This window comes from Dipodomys merriami, unplaced genomic scaffold (genome assembly GCF_024711535.1).
Source record: "Dipodomys merriami isolate MVZ:Mamm:240054 unplaced genomic scaffold, mDipMer1.0.p SCAF_6, whole genome shotgun sequence".
In the NCBI taxonomy this organism is placed as follows: Eukaryota; Metazoa; Chordata; class Mammalia; order Rodentia; family Heteromyidae; genus Dipodomys; species Dipodomys merriami.
In genome coordinates, this window is record NW_027206179.1 from 74564994 (window position 1) to 74588463 (window position 23470).

Sequence of the window (23470 nt, forward strand, 5' to 3'; positions counted from 1 at the left end):
TATGCAAGGGCTACAAACACTACTGTAACCATTTTCTAAAAGAATCAACAGCTAATGTGAAACCAATCACTTTCTGGAGAACTGTCCAGAATAAACGAGTTGTAAAAATGCACCCTTGTATACACTGTCCAATTAAGGAGTAGAGGGAGGCTGCCCCAAATTGAAATTTCATACTTGGAATTGTTAACCTTAAACTCCTCTGGCAATAATTACGTAACATTTGTCAGTTGAACAAATCTAAGTTTATACCAAGGATACCATCATGAACATACATGTATTTATATGCACACATACACACAAATATATATGGCTGTGTCTATATGCAACACTTACTTTCTATTCCCTGTAAGACATCCAGAGGTGGTATTTAAGACGTTAAACACAAGCTAAAGAAAATAAGCCTTACATCACATTATCTGACCTTTTCCGCTTGACTCATACATATACTAGATATTGCAAATAAGGGAAACCATGGGACCTATGTTTCTTTGGGCCTGGCTTACTTCACTTAATATAATTTTTTCCAAGTTTTTCCATTTCCTAACAAATGGGGCAATGTCATTCTTTCTGATGGAGGCATAGAATTCCATTGTGTATATATACCACAGGAAAATGAACCCTTAGATATGTATTTTAATGTTTTTTATTTCATGCATGTGTTTCTAACGCATTTATAAGATTATCTCTTTGTTGCTTTGTATGTCCCTCCCCCACAGTATAACCCCTGCTTTCACTATATTTGATGTCGGTATAACTTGTGGAGGAGAGGGGGAAAAACCAATTGTTTAAGGATACAGGTGGACCTGATGCAACAACGAGAAGTACAAGTTGTCATGTCCAAAACGAGCTTTACAACGTCGTGGGGGGGGGAAAGGGGGGGGAGGAGAAGAATTGGGATTGGGGGGGAGGGGGGAGGCTGGGAAGGGATGTGAAGGGTAAACCAAAGGAGGAGGCTGCAATGCTTGGTAAGAAATGTACGCATTATCCTGCCCACATAATTGTAACCCCTCTGTACAGTATGTTCACAAATAAAATAAAATAAAACAAACAAAAAAAAACATAAAGTTAAAAAAAAATAAGCCTTAGAGACTGAGTTTCCCAGGAAGCCAAACCAGACAGACTTGTGTGTGGAAGGATTGACTGGGGAGAGCTCACAGATCAACACCTGTAGGGGAGCAACAGAAGCAGGGCTTGGGAGGGGGGTTGCCATGATTCAGTCACAAACAAGGGGCCTCTCTGTAGATCCTCTAGGACCAGGGAGGCCACTGAGGCCCATCTAGCTTTGCAGCTTTGAGAGCTAGGCTGAAAAGGCCAGCCATTGCTTGGGGGATGTCCCAGGGGATGTCCCAGGGGAGGAGCATAGCCTAGCTGTGAGTCAAGGGTTCTCTGACTGAGGGAAAGTCAACTGAAAAAGTCTTTGGTTACCTCTTTCTCTAGCAAGGAAAGACCTGCAGAGGGCGCTGTACAGCACATGAGCATCCACACAGCAGTCAACAAACTCCAGTCCAAACTCTAAAGGAATGTCTCAGCTCAAAGAAGCCATTCCTACCTAGGCTGACTTGTGTGGTATTCAAAGACAAGCTCTGCTTAAGAATCCATAGCCGTAGCGGCCGTCAGTGGCTCATGCCTCTGTCATTCTAGCTACTCAGGAGGCTGAGATCTGAGGATTACAGTTTAAAGCCAGCACAGGGAGGAAAGTCTTTGAGACTCATCTCCAATTAACCACCAAAAAATAAAAAAATTAAACAATTAAAAAGGCTAAGGTTCTTTTTACTCAAGGCTAGCAGCATTCTTCCACTTTGAGCCACAGCTCCATTTCTGGTTTTCTGGTCGATAATCGGAAGTGTTTCCTGCCTGGGCTGGCTTCAAATTGCAAACTGCAGTTCTCAGCCTCCTGAGTAGTTAGGATTACAGGCATGAGCCACCAGTGCCCAACTCTGGTTCTCTTTTATAATATATGCTACGAATTCAATGAAAATACATAGACTGCATTGCAATAAAAGGTATAGAGATAAGCCAGATGCCAGTGGTTCATGCCTGTAATTCTAGCTAGTTAGAAGGCTGAGACTTGAAGGGCTGTAGTCCTCAGCCAGCCCAGAAAGAAAGGTCTGTGAGTCTCATCTCCAATTAAACAGCAAAATGAGCCAGGCTCGGGTGGCTCACGCCTGTAATCCTAGCTACTCAGGAGGCTGAGATCTGAGGATCGCCATCCAAAGCCAGGCAGGACAGGAAAGTCTGCGAGACTCTTATCTTCAATAAACCACTAGAAAACCGGAAGTGGCACTGTGGCTCAAGTGGTAGAGCCCTTGTCTTAAGCTGAAGAGCACAGGGACAGCGCCCAATCCCATAGTTCAAGCTCCACAATGGACAAAAAAGAAGAGGAAAGAAACAGCAAAAAGGCACAAGTAGAACTGTGTATTCAATGGTATAGCAACAGGCTGGAGCCAAAAAGCTAAAGGACAGAGCCCAGGTCCTGAGTTTAAGTCTCAGTATCAACACAAAAATAAAAATAAAGGTATAAAGATGAATAGAATTCACTGAGCAATATAGAAGACAGACATGTGAACAAACAAATCATTATAAACCAACTTAGATGCAATCATGGACAAACAGACTTAGTTCTCACATTCCTGGAGCTTACATGCTACATGACTGGAAATGAGAGACTACAAAAGATGTTAAAGTCTGTGTATTCACTGGACAAGGAGGGTAACAACCATCGTAGTAAGAGTAAGCATAGTCAGGTATGGTGTCTCACTCCTCTAATCCCAGATCTTCAGAAGGTGAGTCAGGAAAAACCCAAGTTAGAGTCTAGCCTGAGCTACACAGTGAGTTCAAAGCCAGCATAGGCTGCATAACAAGATCCTGTCTTAAAAGAAAAAAAAAAGCTTAACAACAATAGCACCTAATATTTATTGTGTGTGTTTAGAGATATGTCTGAATTTCTTTAGCTTTCAAAATGATCTGCTTGGCAGGTATATTATTAATAATCCCTATTTACATATCAGACATCCAAACACAGAGAATAAGTTGCTTCATCAAAGCCAGATGTACACATGGCCAACCTGGGATTCTCAGAGGAGCCAACATCAGAATTGAGCCTGGGAAACCGGCTAGAAATTTTCTCGATGCACACACAAAGCATTCCAGACTTGGGGGAGTGCAGGTACAGATACATGCCAATGGTCACAGGCACGTAATGTTTAGGGTGCAGGTGGGCTGTTCATGATAGAGTCACAGAAAAAATATTGACAGTTCAGGGGATGAACAGACTAAGAAAGGAGCCTTACACCCCACAAGGGAAGAGACTGGAGGAATGCAAGCAAGGAGGAGATGCTAATTTCGTTACCCCAAAGAATATTCCTAAGAATAAAACAGCTAACAGGATCTGAGCATCCCAGAAGACAGATGTAGACTCCAGCTTTTACTCCTATGATCTCACTCTAGTTTTACTACATTCTATTGAGGGAAGTATGAGTCTTACCCCCATTTTACAAGGGATAATGCTGAGCTTTGAAGGGAGCTGCCAAATTGTCTGGGGTCCTGATGCTTATAACTGAGAGGGCTGGGAATTCAAAAACTAAGGAGCTGTAACTCCCAAGCTTTCTGTCTGGTCTCAATCTGTGTATTTGATGCAAAGAGGCAGAGGGATGGGGGACTTGTGAATGAGTGGGAAGAGAGGGGGAGGTGAATGCAGAGCCCCAGAGGTGGCCAAAACTAAGTGTCAACAGAAAACACCGAGCTGTGGGTAGAGCAGAGGAGGTCTGAGAAAGATACATGCAGAGGAGAGCACTGGAAACCAAGCACAAGTCCTGGCAGAGAGAAGGAAGGAAAGGTCACAGACCACAGGAGAAGCAGGACGATCGGTGGAGATCAGCTCCCAGAACCCAGCGGGGAACAGAGAGCCATAGAAAAGGCTGAGTTGAAAGTCGCCTTGGCTACAGCAAGATATTTAAGTCTAGAACTTAGAGAGATCATTACTGGGAAAGTAGATATTTGGCCATAAACATGCTAAAGGACTGAATTCCCTAGAGAATGTGTAAAGAAAAAGAGAGTATACAGAAAATCCCAGGGAACCCTAACGGTTCAAGAATAAATCCATTTTCTCATCTGCAAAAGCAAGGAGATACACATACACCGGCTGTCTTTAGAAACTTGCTTGGGAAAGGGCTTCTTGTCTGCAAGGCATGTTGTCATGGATTAGCTCTGAAAACCCCAACTCATTCTCCACCACATGGAAACTTCTGAATGACATCTGGATGCTGAAGGAAATTGAACTACTATATTTAAATGGTGTATGTGTATGGATGTACATGTCTACATATTTGTATATGTATATATAATATATACCATATACCCAATGTATATACATGCCATGTATATACACTACATATATACATATATATCATTATATACCATATATGCACATGTGTGTATATATGCATACCATTTATACATATGTCATATAAATTTCTAAGTATAACAATAGTGTGGTCATATAGACATATATACCATATATCCATATATATATATATATATATATATACCATATGTGCATATATGGACACTATATGGACACACTATATATACACTCATAAGTGTCACACTGATCTAGAGTTAAATACATATACATGCCATATATATGATATATATACACACTCACCAATGCAACAATGGTGCATATGGATAAATATATTTCACTGAAGGAAAGAGTACTTAGCTTATCACTTACTGCCATAGATTCCCTGGCCACTCTGAGCATGTGTCACCTGTGGCAGGAATTCCACTTGGACACATCACCCACGGCTGGCTTTGGATAGAAGCGGCCAGAAGCAGCTGTGTACCTACCACTCTCAGGATAAAGCATTTTCCAGCGTTATTTCTTTAGGTCCTCGCCTCACCCTTCCCCTTCTCCCTCCACCATCCTCATCCTCATGGCTAGGCAGCCTCCCTGCCTTGTCAGGAATGTATGGAAAAGGCCTTTGCTTCAGTTTCCCTTTTCAAAGCAAAGGAAAACTTCCCAATGTTAACATATGGCCAAAAGAAAAAAAAAAAAAAAGCCTGTTTGGCCCGCCCTCCCTTAGCTGTTGCTACCTCTCAGTTTATGACACAGAAACACAGGAAGGTCTGATGAAGTAAGTGAAGGCGAGCTGTGCCATTCCCGTGGAAAGCCCGAGCCCGGGGGCGCACACGGCTCTTCCTACTTTCCCGTGCGGCTGTCTCTTTTGTGTGACTTTGACAGGGGCTCGTGAGTGATTTCTCAATGTGTGCCTGCCGAGCTGAGGACAGCCGCACCGGGAGGGAGGACCGGAGCAGAGTCGAGACAGAGGAAGCCCCAGCCAGCACAGAGCTCCCAGCCCTGCAACTGGCTCGACTCTTGCATGCAGTTTGGGAAGTCAGCAGAACCGAAATCAAATTACTCTCCTAGTATGCTACAAGCTCCAGGAGAGAAGATTCTGCACTGGCTTAATTATCACACAAGATGGAGCAAGTCACAGAATAAGATCCAGTGTGTCTTCTGGGTGGACCCCGACAGACGTAAGTTCTCTGCCTGCTGTATTTGATTCCTGTGTCATTGTCTCTCTCGTTGGCAATCAAACGTGACCAAGATGTAATCATTTCTGTGAGAATTTGGTGGGGGAAGGGACTTGTCGGCTAATCCTCAGGACTTTTTTTTTTCTTTTTCCTTTCATTAATGAAGCAGCAGAATAGAAGCTGAAATTCCTAGCAGCGGCAGCAATTCAGCCAGAGACTGAACTGAGAACCGTAGCTCCAAGTACATTCAATTATTATGAACTTAACACTGGATGTGTTTTTAACTGACTTTCTGATTGTTGACAGCACACATGCCTGCTGTGTCCAATTGCATGCTATGTTAGAGATGCTGGGGCTAAGCTGAGATGATCAGCCCATCCAACCAGAGAGAGAACGAGATTCCGAGTACTCACAAAACTTTTCTTTTTTAGCCAGGAGCACATTTGTCTCCCGGAATGCTCAAAAGTCTGCAGTCTCTATATTAAAAGTTGATTCTGCTTTTTCTTTTTTTCTTTTTTTTTTTTTTGCCTTTACTTTGGGTGAAAAAAAAATACCTCCCTCCCCAACAGTGGACTCTTACTGAAATTGTGAAAAAAGGAACTCGAAAGCCCTAAAGATAGTTCTTTAAGTATTGCTGTTATCCTGGGAGCAAAGGGACACCACATGAATACCAGCTTCACTATGTCAGAGAGCCAAGGACAGAAAGATGAATGGTGAGCTAAGGCTCTAACTAATTCATCTCTCGACACTTACATCCGCTACTAGTTCTGGCTTAGCCATGGATATTCTCTGTGAAGAAAATATTTCTCTGAGCTCAACTCTGAACTCCTTCAAACAATTACATGATGATCCAAGGCTCTACAATCATGGTTTTAATTCTGGAGAAGCCAACACTTCAGATACATTTAACTGGACAACAGAGTGTGAAAATCGAACCAACCTTTCTTGCGAAGGGTACCTCCCACCGTCGTGTTTCTCCATCTTTCGCCTCCAAGAAAAAAATTGGTCTGCTTTACTGACAACAGTAGTGATTATTCTGACCATTGCTGGAAACATACTCGTCATCATGGCAGTGTCCCTAGAGAAAAAGCTGCAGAATGCCACCAACTATTTCCTGATGTCACTTGCCATTGCTGATATGCTGCTGGGTTTCCTTGTCATGCCCGTGTCCATGCTAACCATCCTGTATGGTGAGTGGCATTTGTCTCCCAGCTGTGCCTATAATAGTCCCTAAGCATGTGCATGCCACTAGCTGATAAGAAGGGACTGGGGTGGGGGAGGGGAACAGTGGGCATTCAATTTCGTTTACAGGCAAGGCTTCCCTACCATGTCATGTTGCTTTGGCTTTAACTCTTAAAACTTGAAAAAAATCCAGACAAGCAATTATTTGTGGACCCTTAGACCATTTTGTGCTTCGCAAAACACCTTCTGTGTAAAGAGATTGTGTAAAAGTTTCACACTGTAAAATATAATCGTTCTAAGTCTCCCAATCTAGTCATCCAAGAAATAACTTACCCAGCATTCAGATTTCACTTGATATTTGTGGTTGCTGTTGTTTTAGATCCCTCCCCATTATTCCAGCCTCAGGACAGAATCGTTTCCAGCACTTCTAATGGAGTGGTACAAACCTTCCCAAATTACCTTGGAACATTCGCAGAAAGAACATTTAGGAGTGAAGTGGGTTTGACGTTAAAATATTCATAATACCCATTAGAATCAATGAATTACTCTGCTTTTAATTGTTCCCCTCCCCAAGGGAAGCTAGTTTAAAAATGTGCCTTTGGATGATACCCTCAACTCTTTTTTTAAAAAAAATGCAAATGCACAGACTTCTCTAGACTGGCAGGGAAGAAAGAGTGGGAAAGAAAGAGATAGAGATCAATCTTGCTTTATTCACCACTGAGTCTGATACAGTCAAATCCCTCGGCAAGTCAGCAAACACTGGGAAGGCTTCATGGGGGAGCAGAAAGTGATATTCCTTCCAAATGATGAGCAATACAGTCAGATTTCTCTCTAAAGAGACAGTAAAGGAGAGAATATCGAGGTGGCTGCCTCACGCAATCAGGAGTCACTCAAGAGCTTAGAGTCACGTAATACAGCTGCCTTTTAGAAGGGATTGTCTGGCCAAGCTCTATAGCCTTTCTGGCCTGACCCTGAGGAGATGAATGCAGGAACGGCAGACATCAGTTTGTTCAGGGTTGCTAAGGGCTCCCTGCAACGCCAGTCCTGCTGGACTATTCAACTGTCACCGCAGAATTGCCCCATTAATTTCGCCTGTCATTTCCCAGGCACTGGGGAGGGGTTCTCCCTTCCTACGACACCCCCCTCCCAGCCCTGTCCTTGGAGACACACACCAGTGGGGGTGGCGGGGAGGTGTGAGAGGGGGTGACTGTGCAGGAACCCAAGGCTGCAGGAGGGGCGGGAAGTGCAGCAGGTCTCCCGGCCACCCATGCGGGGTTCAAGGCTGCCGCCTGGCGTCCATTCATCAGAGTGCAACCGGTGCCACCCAGAGTCCAACAGCATCCTCAGGGACCTCCACACCCAACAGCCCTAGTCAGTTCCAGTCACCAAATGTGTAAAAGGAAGCGCCCCACCCCCACTTTATCCCCACCATGGAAATCCAGACCCAGGCCCCAAGCTGCCTCTTTCCAGAGGAAACTCCCTTTAAAGGGCCAGCACTAGTTTTCACCTGCATTCCTCCTCAGGGCTGCTGAACAGGGGGGGGGGGGGGGGGGAGAAAAAAGAAAAAAGACAACTTTTCAGCCCCAGCTCTTTAATGCAAGTGGAAGGCTCTGGTTAGGCTTTGCCTTGTTCAAACCCACCCTCCTATGGCAGCTGAGTGGAGAGTGTGCCCATTTATGGGTGGAGAGTTCACCTAGCTCAGTGGTCTGAGCCATCATAAAGAAAAAGTCAATTTTCATATTTGTATTATAATTAAATATTTTATATCAAATGAATGTTTTCTTTATCCTTCACTAATATCTTTCTTCCCAAGAACCACTTTAAAATGACTTTTTCTAAAAAGACTTTGCAACTTTCATAAATAATATGGGCATAAAATGTACTTTTTTAAAGAAAAGAAAAAGTCATTTTTATAAAGCTCCATTCTAAACCAGGCGCTGGTGGTTCATGCCTGTAATGTTAACTATTCAAGATGCTGAGATCTGAGGATCGCAGTTGGAAGCCAGCCCTAACCAAAAGTCCCCAAGAGACTCTTATTTTCAGTTCAACATCCCCAAACCAGAAATGGGTTTGTGATTCAAAGTGGTAGAGTGCTAACCTTGAGCACAAAAGCTCAGGGACAGCTCCCAAGCCCTGGGTTTAAGCTCTATGATCAATGAATGAGTGAATGAATGAATGAATGAACGAAGCTTTATTCTAACACCTTCTAGACAGATCTAATAACACTGCTTTTTCTGTTTGCAAAAACTAACTTTATCTGCCTGATCATCTCCAAAACACACAAACAGAAACAGAGTGCTTTGCTTCTGTCCAGAAAATATCTTCTACCTGCCTAATTTGTTCTGTGATGCTTTGGGAATCCTTGAGATTCACCTCTGCCCATTCTCCAGAAAGAGATAACTGGGCAGTTTGGGCACAGGATGGTAGCCAAAGCTCTGTGGCTGATTCTGTTGTGTCTCCAGCACTGCCCTAAGCAGCCTTCTCAAAGTGTGGTCACCAAGCCAGAGGCATCACCAGAAGTTTTCTAGAAATGCACGTTCCCAGGCCCAGCTATAGACTTACTGGGTCAGAGGCTCCAGATCAGGTAGGTCCAGCTACCCTGTTAGAAGAAACTATTTAAAACTGGGAATGTAGCTAAAGGTTAAGAAAGTTTGCCTAGCACACACACACCAGTACTGTAGCTCAGGACCTCACACTCTTACTTGGTTTTTTCACTTAAGGCTAGCAACTTACTACTGGAGCCACATCTTCATTTCTGATTTTTTTGCTGGCTAATTGAGATTAAAAATTTTTTTCATAGTTTTATCTACCCAGGCTGGCTTGGAGCCCTGATCCTCAGATCTCAGACTCCTGAGTAGCTGTGATGACAGGCATGAGCCAACCAAACACACCTGGTTTATGAGTCATTTTTTGGAAAGAGAAAAAAAGTTTTACTCGGGAGAAGTTTTAATAGGGAGAAGAGACAGAACTACCGGTTGTAAAAAAAAAAAAAGTTTTATTAGGGAGAAGAGCTAGAACTGCTGGTTGAAAAAATCAACCCAAGTTCACCTCACTGGTTTAATTCCACATATCAGAAATGTTCAGAGCTGGCACTCATCAACCATGCATTTTTAGTGCAGGTCAGCGCAGATGCCACTGGATCATTCAAATGTTGGGAATGTCTTTCCCCAAGAGAGAATTCTCATGTCCCAAGAGGCTAGGCTGGGTTCTGATGTCCCGCTTCCGCCTTGCAGGGTACAGGTGGCCTCTGCCCAGCAAACTCTGCGCCGTGTGGATTTACCTGGATGTGCTCTTCTCCACCGCCTCCATTATGCACCTCTGCGCCATCTCCTTGGACCGCTACGTGGCCATCCAGAACCCCATCCACCACAGCCGCTTCAACTCCAGAACGAAGGCGTTCCTGAAAATCATCGCGGTGTGGACCATATCTGTAGGTAAGAAGGAATCCCTTCTAGTCCCACTGAAAATGGCAGCTCATGCTTTCTTGGGAGACATGTGTTTTGTGATGCTGAAAATTGACATTCCAAATTGATTCTCTTTGTTGTGGTGGTGGTTGTTTTGTGCCTATAACTGGAGCTTTGAATTCAAGGTCTGGGCACTGTCCTTGTGCATTTTCACTCAAGGCTGGTGCTCTACCATTTTAACCAAAGCTCTAATTTTTTCTGGTTAATTGACTATCAGAGTTTCATGGACTTTTCTGCCTAGACTGGCTTTGAACCAATATCCTCAGATCTCAGCTTCCTGAGTAGCTAGGATTACAGGTGTGAGCCACCAGCACTTGAGTTCCATCTATTCTTGTATATGTAGAAAATATACCCCAGTCTAGTAATGATCAGATTTGCTTTAGAAAAGGAAAATCTGTTTATGGAGGTGGCTGACAACATGCATTGGTATTGTTTTTGCACATAAATAAAGAATAAACATAGCAGTAAGAACCAAAACAAGAAAAAAACTGTGAATTCTCTCATTCCCAAGTTTGCTACCCCAAATTCTGGATCTCTTGGAAACCTCCAGTTTTGGAATCACTGGCCTTGTAGTTCATACGTGGATATAGGTGCTCATAAAAGAGAACATAAGGTCTGGGGGATCTGGGGAAAAGTATCAAGTACAGAAGATGAGGATGGAGAAAAGTGCAGAACTTGTGTGGGGTAGGCATTTAAGTATGTCTGGGGTTCTTGGGGCTTCTGTTGTGATAGTACAGCCCCCAAAGGATTTTGATACCCTTCTACTAGGATAATTACACATACTCACTTTTTGTCCATAATAATCTTCTGTGGCACACCTAACAGTCAGGAAAACCCAAGTAAAGAAAGCAAAAGTGGCACCCAAATCCACTGTATCTGATAGAGAAGCAGGCTTGATTTGTGACCAGAGTCTCTGAGACCTATTGTGAAGTCTTAACATTTTCCACCACATGGAAATAATGTGTTCACTGAGGTACAGTATTGTACAAGGGTACAATATCTCCTTCCAGAAATACAAGATGTGATGGCAGGCTAAAACTCAGGCCATTTACAGATTTGTTATGACGATAATAATCAATAATAGCAAACACAACTTGTATGGTGATACATGCTTATGATCCCAGCATATAAGAGGTATAAGTAAAAAGATTTCCATCTGAGGCCAGCTCTAGGGCAGGAAATGCAAGACTCCTTAGGAAAAATAACTAAAGCAAAAAGGGCTGGAGGCATGGCCTGCCTCGCAAGCATGAGGATCTCAGTTCAAACCTAGGACCACCAAATGGTAAATGGTAAACACTATATGACATCATGCCTTTAGTTTGCCTCCATTCCTGCTAACCACAGGAAGTATCATGCAATTGACATAGTATGCATAGTACATGTCTAGCTTGCAGATGAGGAAACTGGGATGCAAAAATAAGTTGTGTTGGACACAGGCATAGAGGGAAGATGTGTTTTGTTACTGAGGAAAACAGACACAAGTTATACACACACACAATTGCTAGGGCTTGGAAGTCTTCACTGCTTTTCTACTATGAATTTCATTGTCATTTGAGGTGGACAAGACAGAAGATCCTATTGTGTTTATGTGCTAAGTGAAAGAATCTGGGGACAGAGTTTTTTGCGATTTGCTGAATTATGCTTCTCTCTTCCACTTGTCCAGGCTACAAAGTAGCACTGAGCCCTGCTCTTTCTGCCTAGTGAAATCACTTTCCTTAAGTGATTTCCTTATTTTGCTCCAAGAAAAAGTTGGATCATTCTGGGCCCATGCATGCAATCTATGGCTTATTCTGCTATGAACAGAAAAGTAAAGGCAAACAATTCTCCATCTTGGATGCACATAAAATCCTCTGGAGAATCATTTAACTGGTCCAAGGTAGAAACTAGTGATTCTAAGGAACAGCCAGGAGCACAGAGGCCAATCATCAGAGAGGGAATTACAATAAGCTAGAGAGAGACAAGTACAATGTAAATGAAGCCCAGAGCTATTGGTAAAGTTACTCCCACGTTTACCCCTGTAGACTGTGCCACTGGTGTTAAGCAAAATGTGGGAGGGCCAATCATCTTTGACCCTGGGCCTTACCAACTCCCCTATCTTAATCAAGCACAGTCACAAAAGCATTAGAAACAGCTAGCAGTGTCTAAACACTCACTACAGACCCCGCATGGTCCAGATCACCTGACAGCAAACACTGCAGAGAGCTAAATCACACAAGATGACTCCAATATAACCAGGAGTCAATTCAGGCCAGTCTGACTGTAAAGTTCATGCTTGATCTACTTACCCAATAAGGCTAGTTTTGCCTCTGGCTCTGGCTGGCTATCACCCAAGGAAAGCAGACAGGTCAGAATTATGGAGGTGCTAGCCCAAGGTTATCATTCATCCATTTGGGGGAAAAAATCATATCTGCTATGTCCTTGGCACTACGTAAAGTTTTCCTTTTCTAAAGCCAAGTTGATGAATAAGGGACATGGTCAAAGACCCGCCACAGCATTATGGCATCCTGTAACATGGCAGTCAGTGGGTGGCTGATTGGGGAACAGGTGGGAAATGGAAAGAAAAGAATAAAATAAGTCAGTTCTACTGAGGAGCCTGAAGAGGCTCTATCCTATATTTTTCTTCTGGTGCTTCTGTTTCTGGTTTGTTTCTTGTTTGGAGGGTTTTGCCTTTTGGTTGGTTTGTTCTGTGTGTGTTTTAAGTTTCAATCTTTAAGCTAGCTGGTACTTTTTTCGGTTTTACTGAAGGATAACTGGGGAAAGAAAATGGTTGATTTTTAAGGTGTATCATGTGCTGATTTGATACATTTAAATTTTGTGTTTTTCTTTTCCTTTGTACCCTCCTGCTCATGACAAATGTCACTTCACTCTGATCTATACATTTTTGGATCTAGACACAAGTGAGATGACACATAAGGTATTCTTTCTGGCTTAGCATTACCTCCTCAACTAATCCATATTGCCACAAAAGGCAGAATTTCCTTCTTCCTTAGGGCTGTATCATGTGGAACTGATATTTATATATTTGCAGGTACTGGTACTTAAACTCAGAGCCTTATGCTGTCCCTTAACTGTCTTGTTCATGGCTAGTGCTCTATTACTTGAGTTATATATACCTCCTGTCCAGGTTTGCTTCACTCTTAGATCCTGTAGGTCTCAGCCTCATGAGTAACTAGGATTACAGATATGAGCCACCAGCACCCAGCTTCTAACTTCAGAAGTAGGAATGGGAGTGTGTGTGTGTGTGTGTGTGTGTGTGTGTGTGTGTTTGTGTGTGTTTGTGTATGTGTGTGTGTGTGTGCAGCTCCACTTCCAGCTTTTTGGTTAACTGAAGAGTCTCACAGACTTTCCTGCCTAGCTTCAAACTGTAATCCTTAGGTCTCAGACTCTTAAGAAGCTAGGATAACAGACATGAGCCACCAGGGCTCAGCCTCTAACTGGTTTTCCATTACCAATGATGAGAGCTTTTCTAAACAACTTTTGATATTGTCAATTTCACTGGTGTACAGATTTCTTGATAGATTTCTGATTAGCAAGCTGTACTTTTCTTTGTAGAATATATTCACTAGTATTGGAGTTCAACAAATATTTCTGTTGGTTATATTTTACAAGGTTTCTTCTAGGTTTCTGTTTTCCCCTCTAAATATGTATGTAGGGATTCTATTCTTGAAAAGTTATGCAGAACTTAAGTTCTAAACTTTATGATGGTGCACTTGGTAAAATGCTATGGCCAGTCCATATCTATTTTCTATGTCCTAGGTTATTAGCAGCATTCAAACTGCTGTCATCTTTTACACTGACTTAATTTTTATGTATCTCAGTTTATATCTAATGATGTTTCTTGAACTAAATATCAACTCTTTCTGATATTTATGTAGTTATAACAAATTTTTTACAGACATCTTTTTTTCTGAATTTCTTATTCCATCCTATATTTTCAAATTTTATGTTTAATGTATGTTGTCTGTGAGTAGCATTAAAGTTCTGCTTTGGGGGGCTGGGAAGTTGGCTCAGTGGTAGAGCGCTTGCCTTGCATGCCTGAGGCCCTGGATTCGATTCCTCAGCACCACATAAGCAAAAAGAAAAAAAAGCTGGAAGTGGTGCTGTGGTTCAAGTGGCAGAGCGCTAGCCTTGAGCTGAAGAGCTGAGGGACAGCGCCCAGGCCCAGAGTTCAGGTCCTACGACTGGACTCAAAAAAATAAATAAAATAAAATAAAATAAAGTTCTGCTTTGTTTTCATGTAGTCAGTCTCTGTCGTGGGGGGTTCAAACTCAGGGTCTACCACTTGCTAGGTAAGTACTCTGCCACCTGAGTACAGCTTCCAGCCCTTTTTGCTGTAGATATTTTTTCCAATATGCCCTCAGATCATGATCCTGTGCTTCCTGCATAGGTGAAATTACAGGTGTGAGCCAGCAGGATGATAACTAGATATGTCTAGGACAAGCTGAAGAGGTCAAAAGCTGTGTACAAATGACCATATAACCTGATACTAATCAAAATGAACCCCAAGATAGGGACACAAGAGGTTTTATCTTTGTTGCTGTTCTTTTTAATGTACTTATAATGTACTTTGTGATTTTTTTTGTTTCTTTGTATGTTCTTTCCCCATGGTACAACCCCTGTTGTCACTGTATTTGATTCCAGTATCCTGCATATATTTTTCTAATTTGGGGAAGGGAAATAACAAAATGCTGACACATGATGACACATTGTAACAATGAGATGTACAAGACAGTATGTTGAGAATGAATTTTACAACTTTGCTGGGATGGGGGAGGGGAAAGGGGGAGGAGTTGGGAAGGTGGGGAGGAAAGGGATGGTAGGGGAAAAATAAAGGAGGGTGTAACAATGCTTCATAGGAAATGGATTCATTACCTTGCTCATGTAACTGTAACTTCTCTGTATAGTATCTTTACAATAATATATATATATATATACATATATATATATATATAAAGAAAAAAAGATTAGATCTTACTGACATTTTGTCCAGTCTGGCCTCAAATCCCTATCTTCCTAATCAGTCTCACAAGTAGCGGCTCTTCTAGGTATGAGTCACTTATTGACTAGGTCTTTCCTACTGATTGTCACTCAAATATATTTTAATTTCATTTTGTGCTATTACAATTTGTTGTTTTCCCATGTCTCTCCATTCTTAGCTTCTTTTGGACTAATCAAGAATTATCAATGCATCATCCCTTTTATTTGTCTGATAGTCATCCATTCTTTTACCTTTCTATGGTGATTGCAACGTAGCTATATGTATTCCTTCAACACCTCTGGGAAACGTAAAGATGCCAGAACATTTTGACTCCAGTGACCCCCTGTTGCTTTGGTGCAACTTTTCTTGCTTTCTAAATGTATAAGTGAAACACACATAAGCCATCATCGTGGCTATTTGGTTTATTCTTATTTCCCCAAGTAGTTTTCTGTTGCTGCCATTGCTTCATTTGCATGCTTCTATGCAGTAGTATATTTCTTATTCCTGAGGAACTTTCTTTAGACTATCATAGGGATTTCTTCTCAGCTTTTGTTGCTGTAAACATCTTTATTTTTGCCTTTAGTTTTTACAAGATAGTTGCTTAGTACAGAACTCAAGTTTGGTGGTCCTTTTTTCCCACCAGCACCTGCTAGGTAACATCCAAACATTTCTATACCCTATTACTTTACTTCTGTAACTAATTGGGAGAACTCAGCTACAGGCCAACAGTACCTCAGAGACCAGAAACCTCTTTCACCCCTTGCTACATGACAACTGCCTTGTATTCTAGCAATCTCATGTGATATGAATAAGGGTGGCCTCCTTTTGGTTTTCTTCTGCACAGATTTACACTGATGTTGAAGTGTGTGGCTCAGGGCCTTTTTCTCTTGGAGAAATTCATGGGTGGATTCCTCCTGCCCCGGCCTCTCCTCCCTTTATGTCCCACACTCCAGCTCATGTTTCTTAATGACTGGAACCATTTCCTACATTTCCTCCTTTTCCTTCCTCTCTTCTTGCTACAGTCGAGATGCTTTTGCTGACTTTTAATCTTCTCAGAGCTCCTTCCAAACTACAGCTAAACCTATTGGATATACTCTCAATTCTATTCCCAGTTCTAGATTTTTTTTTCTCCACTTGGGGGATTTCAATGTTCTGGAAAAATTCTCTTTATTTTCATCAGTTTCCTTAACTATTAATATCACAGGGATCTAGATGTTTGATTTCCCTGTAGAGTTGTATTTTCTGGGAGGGATTTTTTTCTTCTCTTGATTTCGTCAGCGAGCATGCCTAGAATTTTAACATTAAACCCTGTGTTAAAAATAATTAAAAATATAGACTAGGATGGACTAGCCTGTCCTTTGTTGGTGTTATCTTTTATCAGGGAGGGAGCCATTCACTCTGAGTGACACAGTCACTACAGAACCCCTTAAGCTAACTAGAGTCAGAACTTACTTTAAGCAGAGATTTGGAAGAACTTTTTATTTATAGTTTATCCCGACACCTACTTCTTCATGATCCTAGATGTATTCTCCACTATAAGATCTTAGAACTGTATTTTTTAGACCCCCAGCCCAGAGCCTGATATACACTCTCCAGATACCCAATCCCTCTATGTCCCCAACACACTGAGGTATCATGAGGAAGAGAGTAGCTTCTGCCATCTCAGGATGCCTTTGCTCTTCCCTGAACTGAAGAACCAGAGCCAGACTCCTCACATCCTGGCTGCTTGGTCATCAACCCTTCACAGGCTGATTCTATTTTATTCAACTCTAATAGGACCACGTGCTGTTATTTCCTTTCAATGTCTCCATTGTATCTCTTCTCATTTCTTCATTGGTAATATATTTTATATATTCACGTTCCTTTTGCCTGATGTATATTTTCATACATAATGATAGATGGGTTTATGTTTATTATAAAGGTAATGTACAGAGGGGTAACAGTTATGTAAGACAGATAAAGAGTATATTTTTTTTTGGACAATGTCAGCCTTTCCCTAGCTCTCTCCCAGTTTTTACTTTCCATCCCCACACACAAGTTGTATAGTTAATTTTCCACATAGTGTCTAGAGAATACCACTGCTGCATTTGTTCATCCTTTGTCCCTCCATTTCTGTGTACCACCTTACCCTCACAAAGACAGATAAATTAACAAACAAGATTTTTTAAAAAAACACAAAACAAAATCAAAGAAAAAAAACCTCTTGTTCCCATTCCCTGGAGTTTATTTCTATAAATATTATTTTGTATAATCATATGGGTGGGCATTATGCCTTTCTGTTCCTCTCCTAAGGGTATCCTCCTTTGGTTTCACTGTGTGTGAATATCTAGAGCCCTGTGTGACTTATCATGACCCCATGTTTTTAGATCTAGCTTCTGCATATGAAAGAAAATATCCTCTGAGGTTGGCTTACCTCACTTCACATGATTTGTTCTAGGTCTATCCAGTTCTCTGTAAATGACATAATATCCTTTCTAATGGCTATCTAAAATCCGATTGTGTTTAGGTACCACATAGTTTTTGATCCACTCTGGGCCATTTCCATAACTTGGCTATTGGGAAAAGAGCATCAGTGAACATGGGTGTGCAAGTGTCTCTTCATGGTATCCTGATTTATGAAATTAGCTTCTCTAAGTATACTAGTTTACATTGACAATTGTCATTCAGAGCTTTAATTATACCACTCCAGGTTCTCTTTGCACTTAGAGTTTGTGTGGAGAAATCTGCAATAATCTAATCTTCCTTCTGTTGTAATAAAGTTCCCTCTTTCAAATAGATGGGTTTTATTTAACGAAATTCTGGCAGTTGCTGCCTCGTGATATTGTACTACAGCCCACCCACACTTACTGTGACAATCTACACAATTTGTTTTGTTTCTTCTCTTTTGATATTCATTTCTGCGGGTCACATCTCCCCCATAACACACTCATTTTCACATTGCTGACCTACCATTGTCTTCACCCCTCACACGGAGTTTAAATTTCTACTGGGCTTTTCTATTTTTTTCTTGATTGAAGCATTATCCCAAATAAGTACAACCCTAGTATTTATATTAATGTACCTAAATAATAACCTCACTAAGCTAAGTCTTTCATCCACCCTGAGTCACAGTTTACAGCATTTGGAGATTTTTTAAAAAACAAAGGAGGGAATCTAAACAATGCAGAAAAGGAAAAATTTAGGAAGACTAATTCTATGAAAAATAATGCTTGGTGTGGCTAAATATAAGAAAATTCAAAAGAAAAAAATATTTGTAATGCATATGGATCAAAGACTAAGAGTTGGTAGGTTTTAAGGTGCAAAAATGAGGAGAGTGAGAAAAGGGTGGTTTATGTCTGTAATCTTAGCTACTCAGTTAAGAGGTGCAGACAGGAAAACTGCAACACAAGACCAACCCAGTCCAAAAAAAAGTTTTAAAAAGAGAAACTCCATTTCAATCAACAAGCCAGGCATGATGTTTCATATTTATAATCTCAGCTATGTGGTAGCCATAAGTAGGGAGAATGTGATCCAAGACCAGCCAATGGGGAAAAAAAAAGACCCTATCCAGAAAATACCTAAAGCAGAAAAGGGCAGAGGAACTGGCTCATGTGGTAGAGCACCTGCTAGGAAGTACAAGGCCCAGAATCCAAACTCTAGTACCACCAAAATAAAAGAGGAAGGCGGGGGGGGGGGGGACAAACAGATTAATCAATAAACAGGTGAGTCACAGAATTGTAATTAGAAATGGACACAAGGTTCATGACAAAATGCTCAGTCTCTGTCAGGCATAAAAATAGAAGTTAAACTACAGTGTACTATACTGTACCATCTTTCATCCATCAGACTGACAGAAGAAGGTTGAGTCAAAAGGTATGGACACAATAAGGACCTCCCCTCCAATCTACTTTTACAAATGTGAATTGTTTGCTCCTGGAAAATCCAGTAATAACTGTTGAAATCTGACCTTAAAATCCCACTTAAGATAATTCTTCCTATAAAGAAACAAAAGTATATATAAATCTCCAGTATTTGAAGTAGTGGGAAACTGAAAATATAGGTTATGGCTGAATATATTCATTTTATAGAAGTTGCAGAGTGATTTGGAACTTGAGAATCATTGAATTGGGGTTGGCACCCATAGCTTACATCTATAATCCCAGCTTCTCAAGAAACCCAGATCTGGAGGAAGATGGGAAGCCAGCCCAAGAAGAAAAGTCTGAGAGACACACACACACACAACACACTCACAAGTCAGAGTAGGTTTCCTGGTGACTGAGCTCCAGGATTTACTAGAATCTAACAAATGGTGTAAGCTGGGCAACCATACTATATGATACTCAGATTTCCTAATGTTTATTGCTGTTTTCCCCCTGGTTATGACTAGTGAGGTCATGGCCATTGTATGAGGCTTTTTTCTATTTGTGAGCACATGAGCACAATTTGGAATCCATTGGGTTTTCCAGTAAGGGAATGATACAAACAGAATTCCTATGATGTGAGGCAACTAAGACTTGACAAGGATCTGTGAGCTACGGAGACCTTTCCTCATGAGGAGGCTAATGTCATATGCAAGAACAAGGAAGCTGCTTTCTTTATTGGCCGTCTTTAGTGAAAGTATGCATTAAACAGGAAAAGGGAATAGGACTGTGTATGCCCTGTCCCATGCTGACAGGCAAGGAAAGATACTGTTTCAAATTGCTTTTCCCAGAAAGTTTTTCAGTTCAGAAATAACATTTGCTGCTCCTGGAGTAATTTCGGTCTAAGGGGAAGTTATTTTTCCCCCTCAAGGCTAAGCATGATCAGGCTGCATTGCTGCTTTTATACTAGAGGAAAAGGCACAAGGGGTCCCATTTATTCTCTGGGCCTTCATCCTTACAATGTAAGCTGTGACAGCACACTCAAAATCCTACCATGAAAGCCCAGGTGCCCAAATGCCCAGACCCAAACTCTTCCTTTAGTCCCAGTTAAATGACTGCCTTCCCACCCTGCAGGTATCTTACAGGACCTCTGAGGAAAACCGAAAATACATCTGACTGTAAATTTATGTTTTGTTTTCTATAGTTGGGTGTCCATAGTTTTTATTGTAGCATTTAGAGATATAAAGCAAAAAAAACAAATCCTAAACCTGATTACCTGAATTTAAATCCTGGTCTTATCCACTAAAAGCTGTGATCTTGTACAAAGTACTGAATCTATAATATGAGGTTATTTTTAAGGCTTAAGTGGTAAATAGAATGTCTGTCCTTCAATGAGTGTTCTGTAAGGCTGAGGTCATTAGAACTCTTGTCTACACTGGTAAAATTTGGAGATTTACTCTTAGCACAATTTATGTGCATAGTCTCAATTTTGACTTTCACTTCTCATGCTGTTCTTTCCCCATGGGTTGCTTTTTACGTAATTTCATTTATTAATGTTCTTCTTCCCTTTTCTGTCTTCTGATTTGTGAGTATTTTAACATGCCATTCCCACGGCTGAGTGACAGACGCTTCTCAGATTATTTGTATAGTTTTGTTTTCTACCCTGAACTCTGTGAGCCACGTACAACTCAACCTGTGATCTCATTTTCATTTTTTTTTCTGATTTTTATGACAGAATCTGTGGCTTGAATTCAGCCTCACACTCCTACTCTGCTTACTCACGTGGCTGTTTCCGAGCCATGCCTCTAGTCCAGCATTTTACTAGTTAATGGGAGATCTTCTAGATCCCATAAATTTCCATTCATGGCCACCTTTGGTCCTCACTGCATTTATTTTATATACTCCTCTGTAGTCTACCGAGTTCTCATATGTATTGCAATTTTCTTTTCCCTATATTGATCAGCCTACTCTCACCGTGACCCACTGGTAGTCAGCCTTGTCCTATCCACTGACATTTACTTATTTATGCATTTTAGAAATCAGCTTCTACCAAGTTGCGGAAAAACCTATTTCTATTTAGAGTTGTATGAAACTTTGAAGATCAATTGCCTGGACCTTTGGCTGGCATACTTCCATCCATGTTCTTCTGTTTGCTATGTAATTTTTTCCAAATTTGAATCCCATCTAGAATAAATTGGACTTATAGTGGCAAATAAACTACATAAAATATTAGGCAGTAAAAAAATCCACAATATAGGTTAAAGAGCAATGAAAGCATATATTATATATATAGTGTATAACATATAGACTAAATATACTATATAGTATATAAATATAGCATCTCTATAGTATATGTAGTATATATATATACCTTATACAGTATGAAGTATACTATATTATATGTTGTATATACATGTATATGTGGGGGTATATATCTATACATACTGAATATACTATATAGATATATATATATACATATATACTGTATATATGTATATATATATGTACATGTATATTCTGCATATGTATATTATATATAATATATAGTTATATACTCTATATACTAGATATAGTATATATGGTACATATGGCATATATTATATATACTATATATAGCACATATGACATATATTATATATGCTATATAATACATAATATAGTATAATATATAGAGTATATTATATAGGGCATATATATTCTTAAATGTATATTACATATATTATGTAGTATATATAGTATATTTATATATTATATACTATACATAATATAGTATATCTTACAATATGTATTATATTTGCCTAAGATATTATGCTATATATAATATACTGTATATATTATTCTTCCTAACATATTATTTTGAAAAGATACCTAAAAAATAAAGTAACTGCTATAGTTCCAAACCAGATAGTATTCTTATCAGCCTTTATGTTTGCCCTTACCACCTGATTCACAATTTATCTGGTTAAATGGGGTATGAGTGCCTGTAATCCAAGGTACTCAGGAGGCTGAGGCAGAAAGCTCATGAGTTTGAGGCCAGCACAGATGGTTAATGAGAACTTATCTCAAAACAAAAAGACTGGGGTATGACTCAAGTGAGAGATCCTTGTCTAGCAAGCCTAAAGCTGAGTTCAACTCCATTAGGGATTCTTGGCTTCTGTGCCTCCTGGGTTTAAGCCCAACTCTCTCATGATGATGAATCAACCTAGGAAATTGATGACAAAGGCTCTCCAAGTGGTCAGGACTGAAGTTACTATGCTGCCTCTGGCCTCCAGAGAACACAAGATGTGTTAGTATCATCTCTCAGAATACAAAGGGAAATTTGAGAAGAATCAGCCTAATTCTTTTTTCTCGGTTTCTCATTTCATTTTCTCTCCTGGGATAAAGAAATGGATTGCCCTTTTTTTGTTGGTTTTGGCCCTGCCACTTTATTTATATGACCCTCCCTGAGGATCCCAGGAGCAAGGACGCTCACAGCCTCACTGAGAGAGCAGCCATCCAGTGTGGTATGGCCAGCCTTCTGTCAGTGCCCTGAAACAAAAGACTCCCCAGGTTCACCCCAGATTTTGTCCCTTGAATGCAGTGACCTTTCCTGTGTGCGCTGGTCCTGAGTACAGGAAGTTATAAGGGCATCTTGCCTCACCAATTCTTCTTATTGGAAACACAATATGGCAAAAGGCATCCCAAAGAGACTGTGCTTTTGAAAATGTCCTAGGCTGTCCTGTAGGACATGCTCATAAGTAAGAAGCCATTTAATGCCTAGGTAAGCTCAGAGTCTGCCAACATGGCAGCTACCCTTTCTGCAGGGTGGCCTCTAGCAGCTACTATGGGACAATGTACTCAACAGAACAGTATACCATACACACTCCATAGCCACCAGGAGCTGATGAGAACATGTAATACCAAAACATGATTCAGCTGGGCAGTGATGGCTCCTACCCATAATCCTAGCTACTCAGGAGGCTGAGATAGAAGGATCCTTGTTTTTGAAGCCAGGCCACGAGCCCCTTTATCTCCAAGTAACCAGTGCAAAACACCAGAAGTGCAGGTATGAGTCAAGTGGTAGAGGGCTCGCCTTGAGCACAAGGCCCCAAGTTTAAGTCCCACTATCAACACCAAAATTAATTAATTAGAAGTTTAAAAAAATAACACGTTTTCCTTTTCCAGTCATTTGCGTTGGCCTTGCTTGGACTGTGAATTCTGTTGCTCCTTCATTCATCATTCTTCCTCAGAGCAGAGTGACAGGGACAGTAGTTTTTAAAAGTAGAAGAAAGCTATCTACTTGCTGCCCCTCCATGCCAGGCCCCTGCCCTCAGGCTGTATCAGAAACATGTAGACCTGAAAGTACCACTTTCTCCCAATCTGAGTCTCTTCTGGGCTCAAAGGCAGGACTGTGGTAGGTCAGCTGATCTGTCAGTTATCACCCTGAGACCTAGTGCTCTGCTCCTGTGTCAGCCTAAGGAATTCTAGCTGTG

The 23470-nt window shown here is 41.0% G+C and overlaps 1 protein-coding gene across 2 annotated transcripts in view; it reads left to right on the forward strand.

Moving 5' to 3' along the window:
- The first annotated feature begins 5141 nt into the window (after window positions 1–5141).
- The window catches only part of Htr2a (5-hydroxytryptamine receptor 2A), a 72077-nt gene continuing 53748 nt past the window's right edge, over window positions 5142–23470 (forward strand). The window contains exons 1-3 of one of the 2 annotated variants that reach the window (XM_070003206.1): window positions 5142–5538; window positions 5702–6725; window positions 9951–10151. In XM_070003206.1, coding sequence (XP_069859307.1) covers window positions 6314–6725; window positions 9951–10151 — 613 coding nt within the window. In that variant the 5' untranslated portion in view covers window positions 5142–5538; window positions 5702–6313. The remainder of the gene's footprint in view (window positions 5539–5701; window positions 6726–9950; window positions 10152–23470) is intronic. The other variant, XM_070003207.1, reaches the window with a different exon arrangement.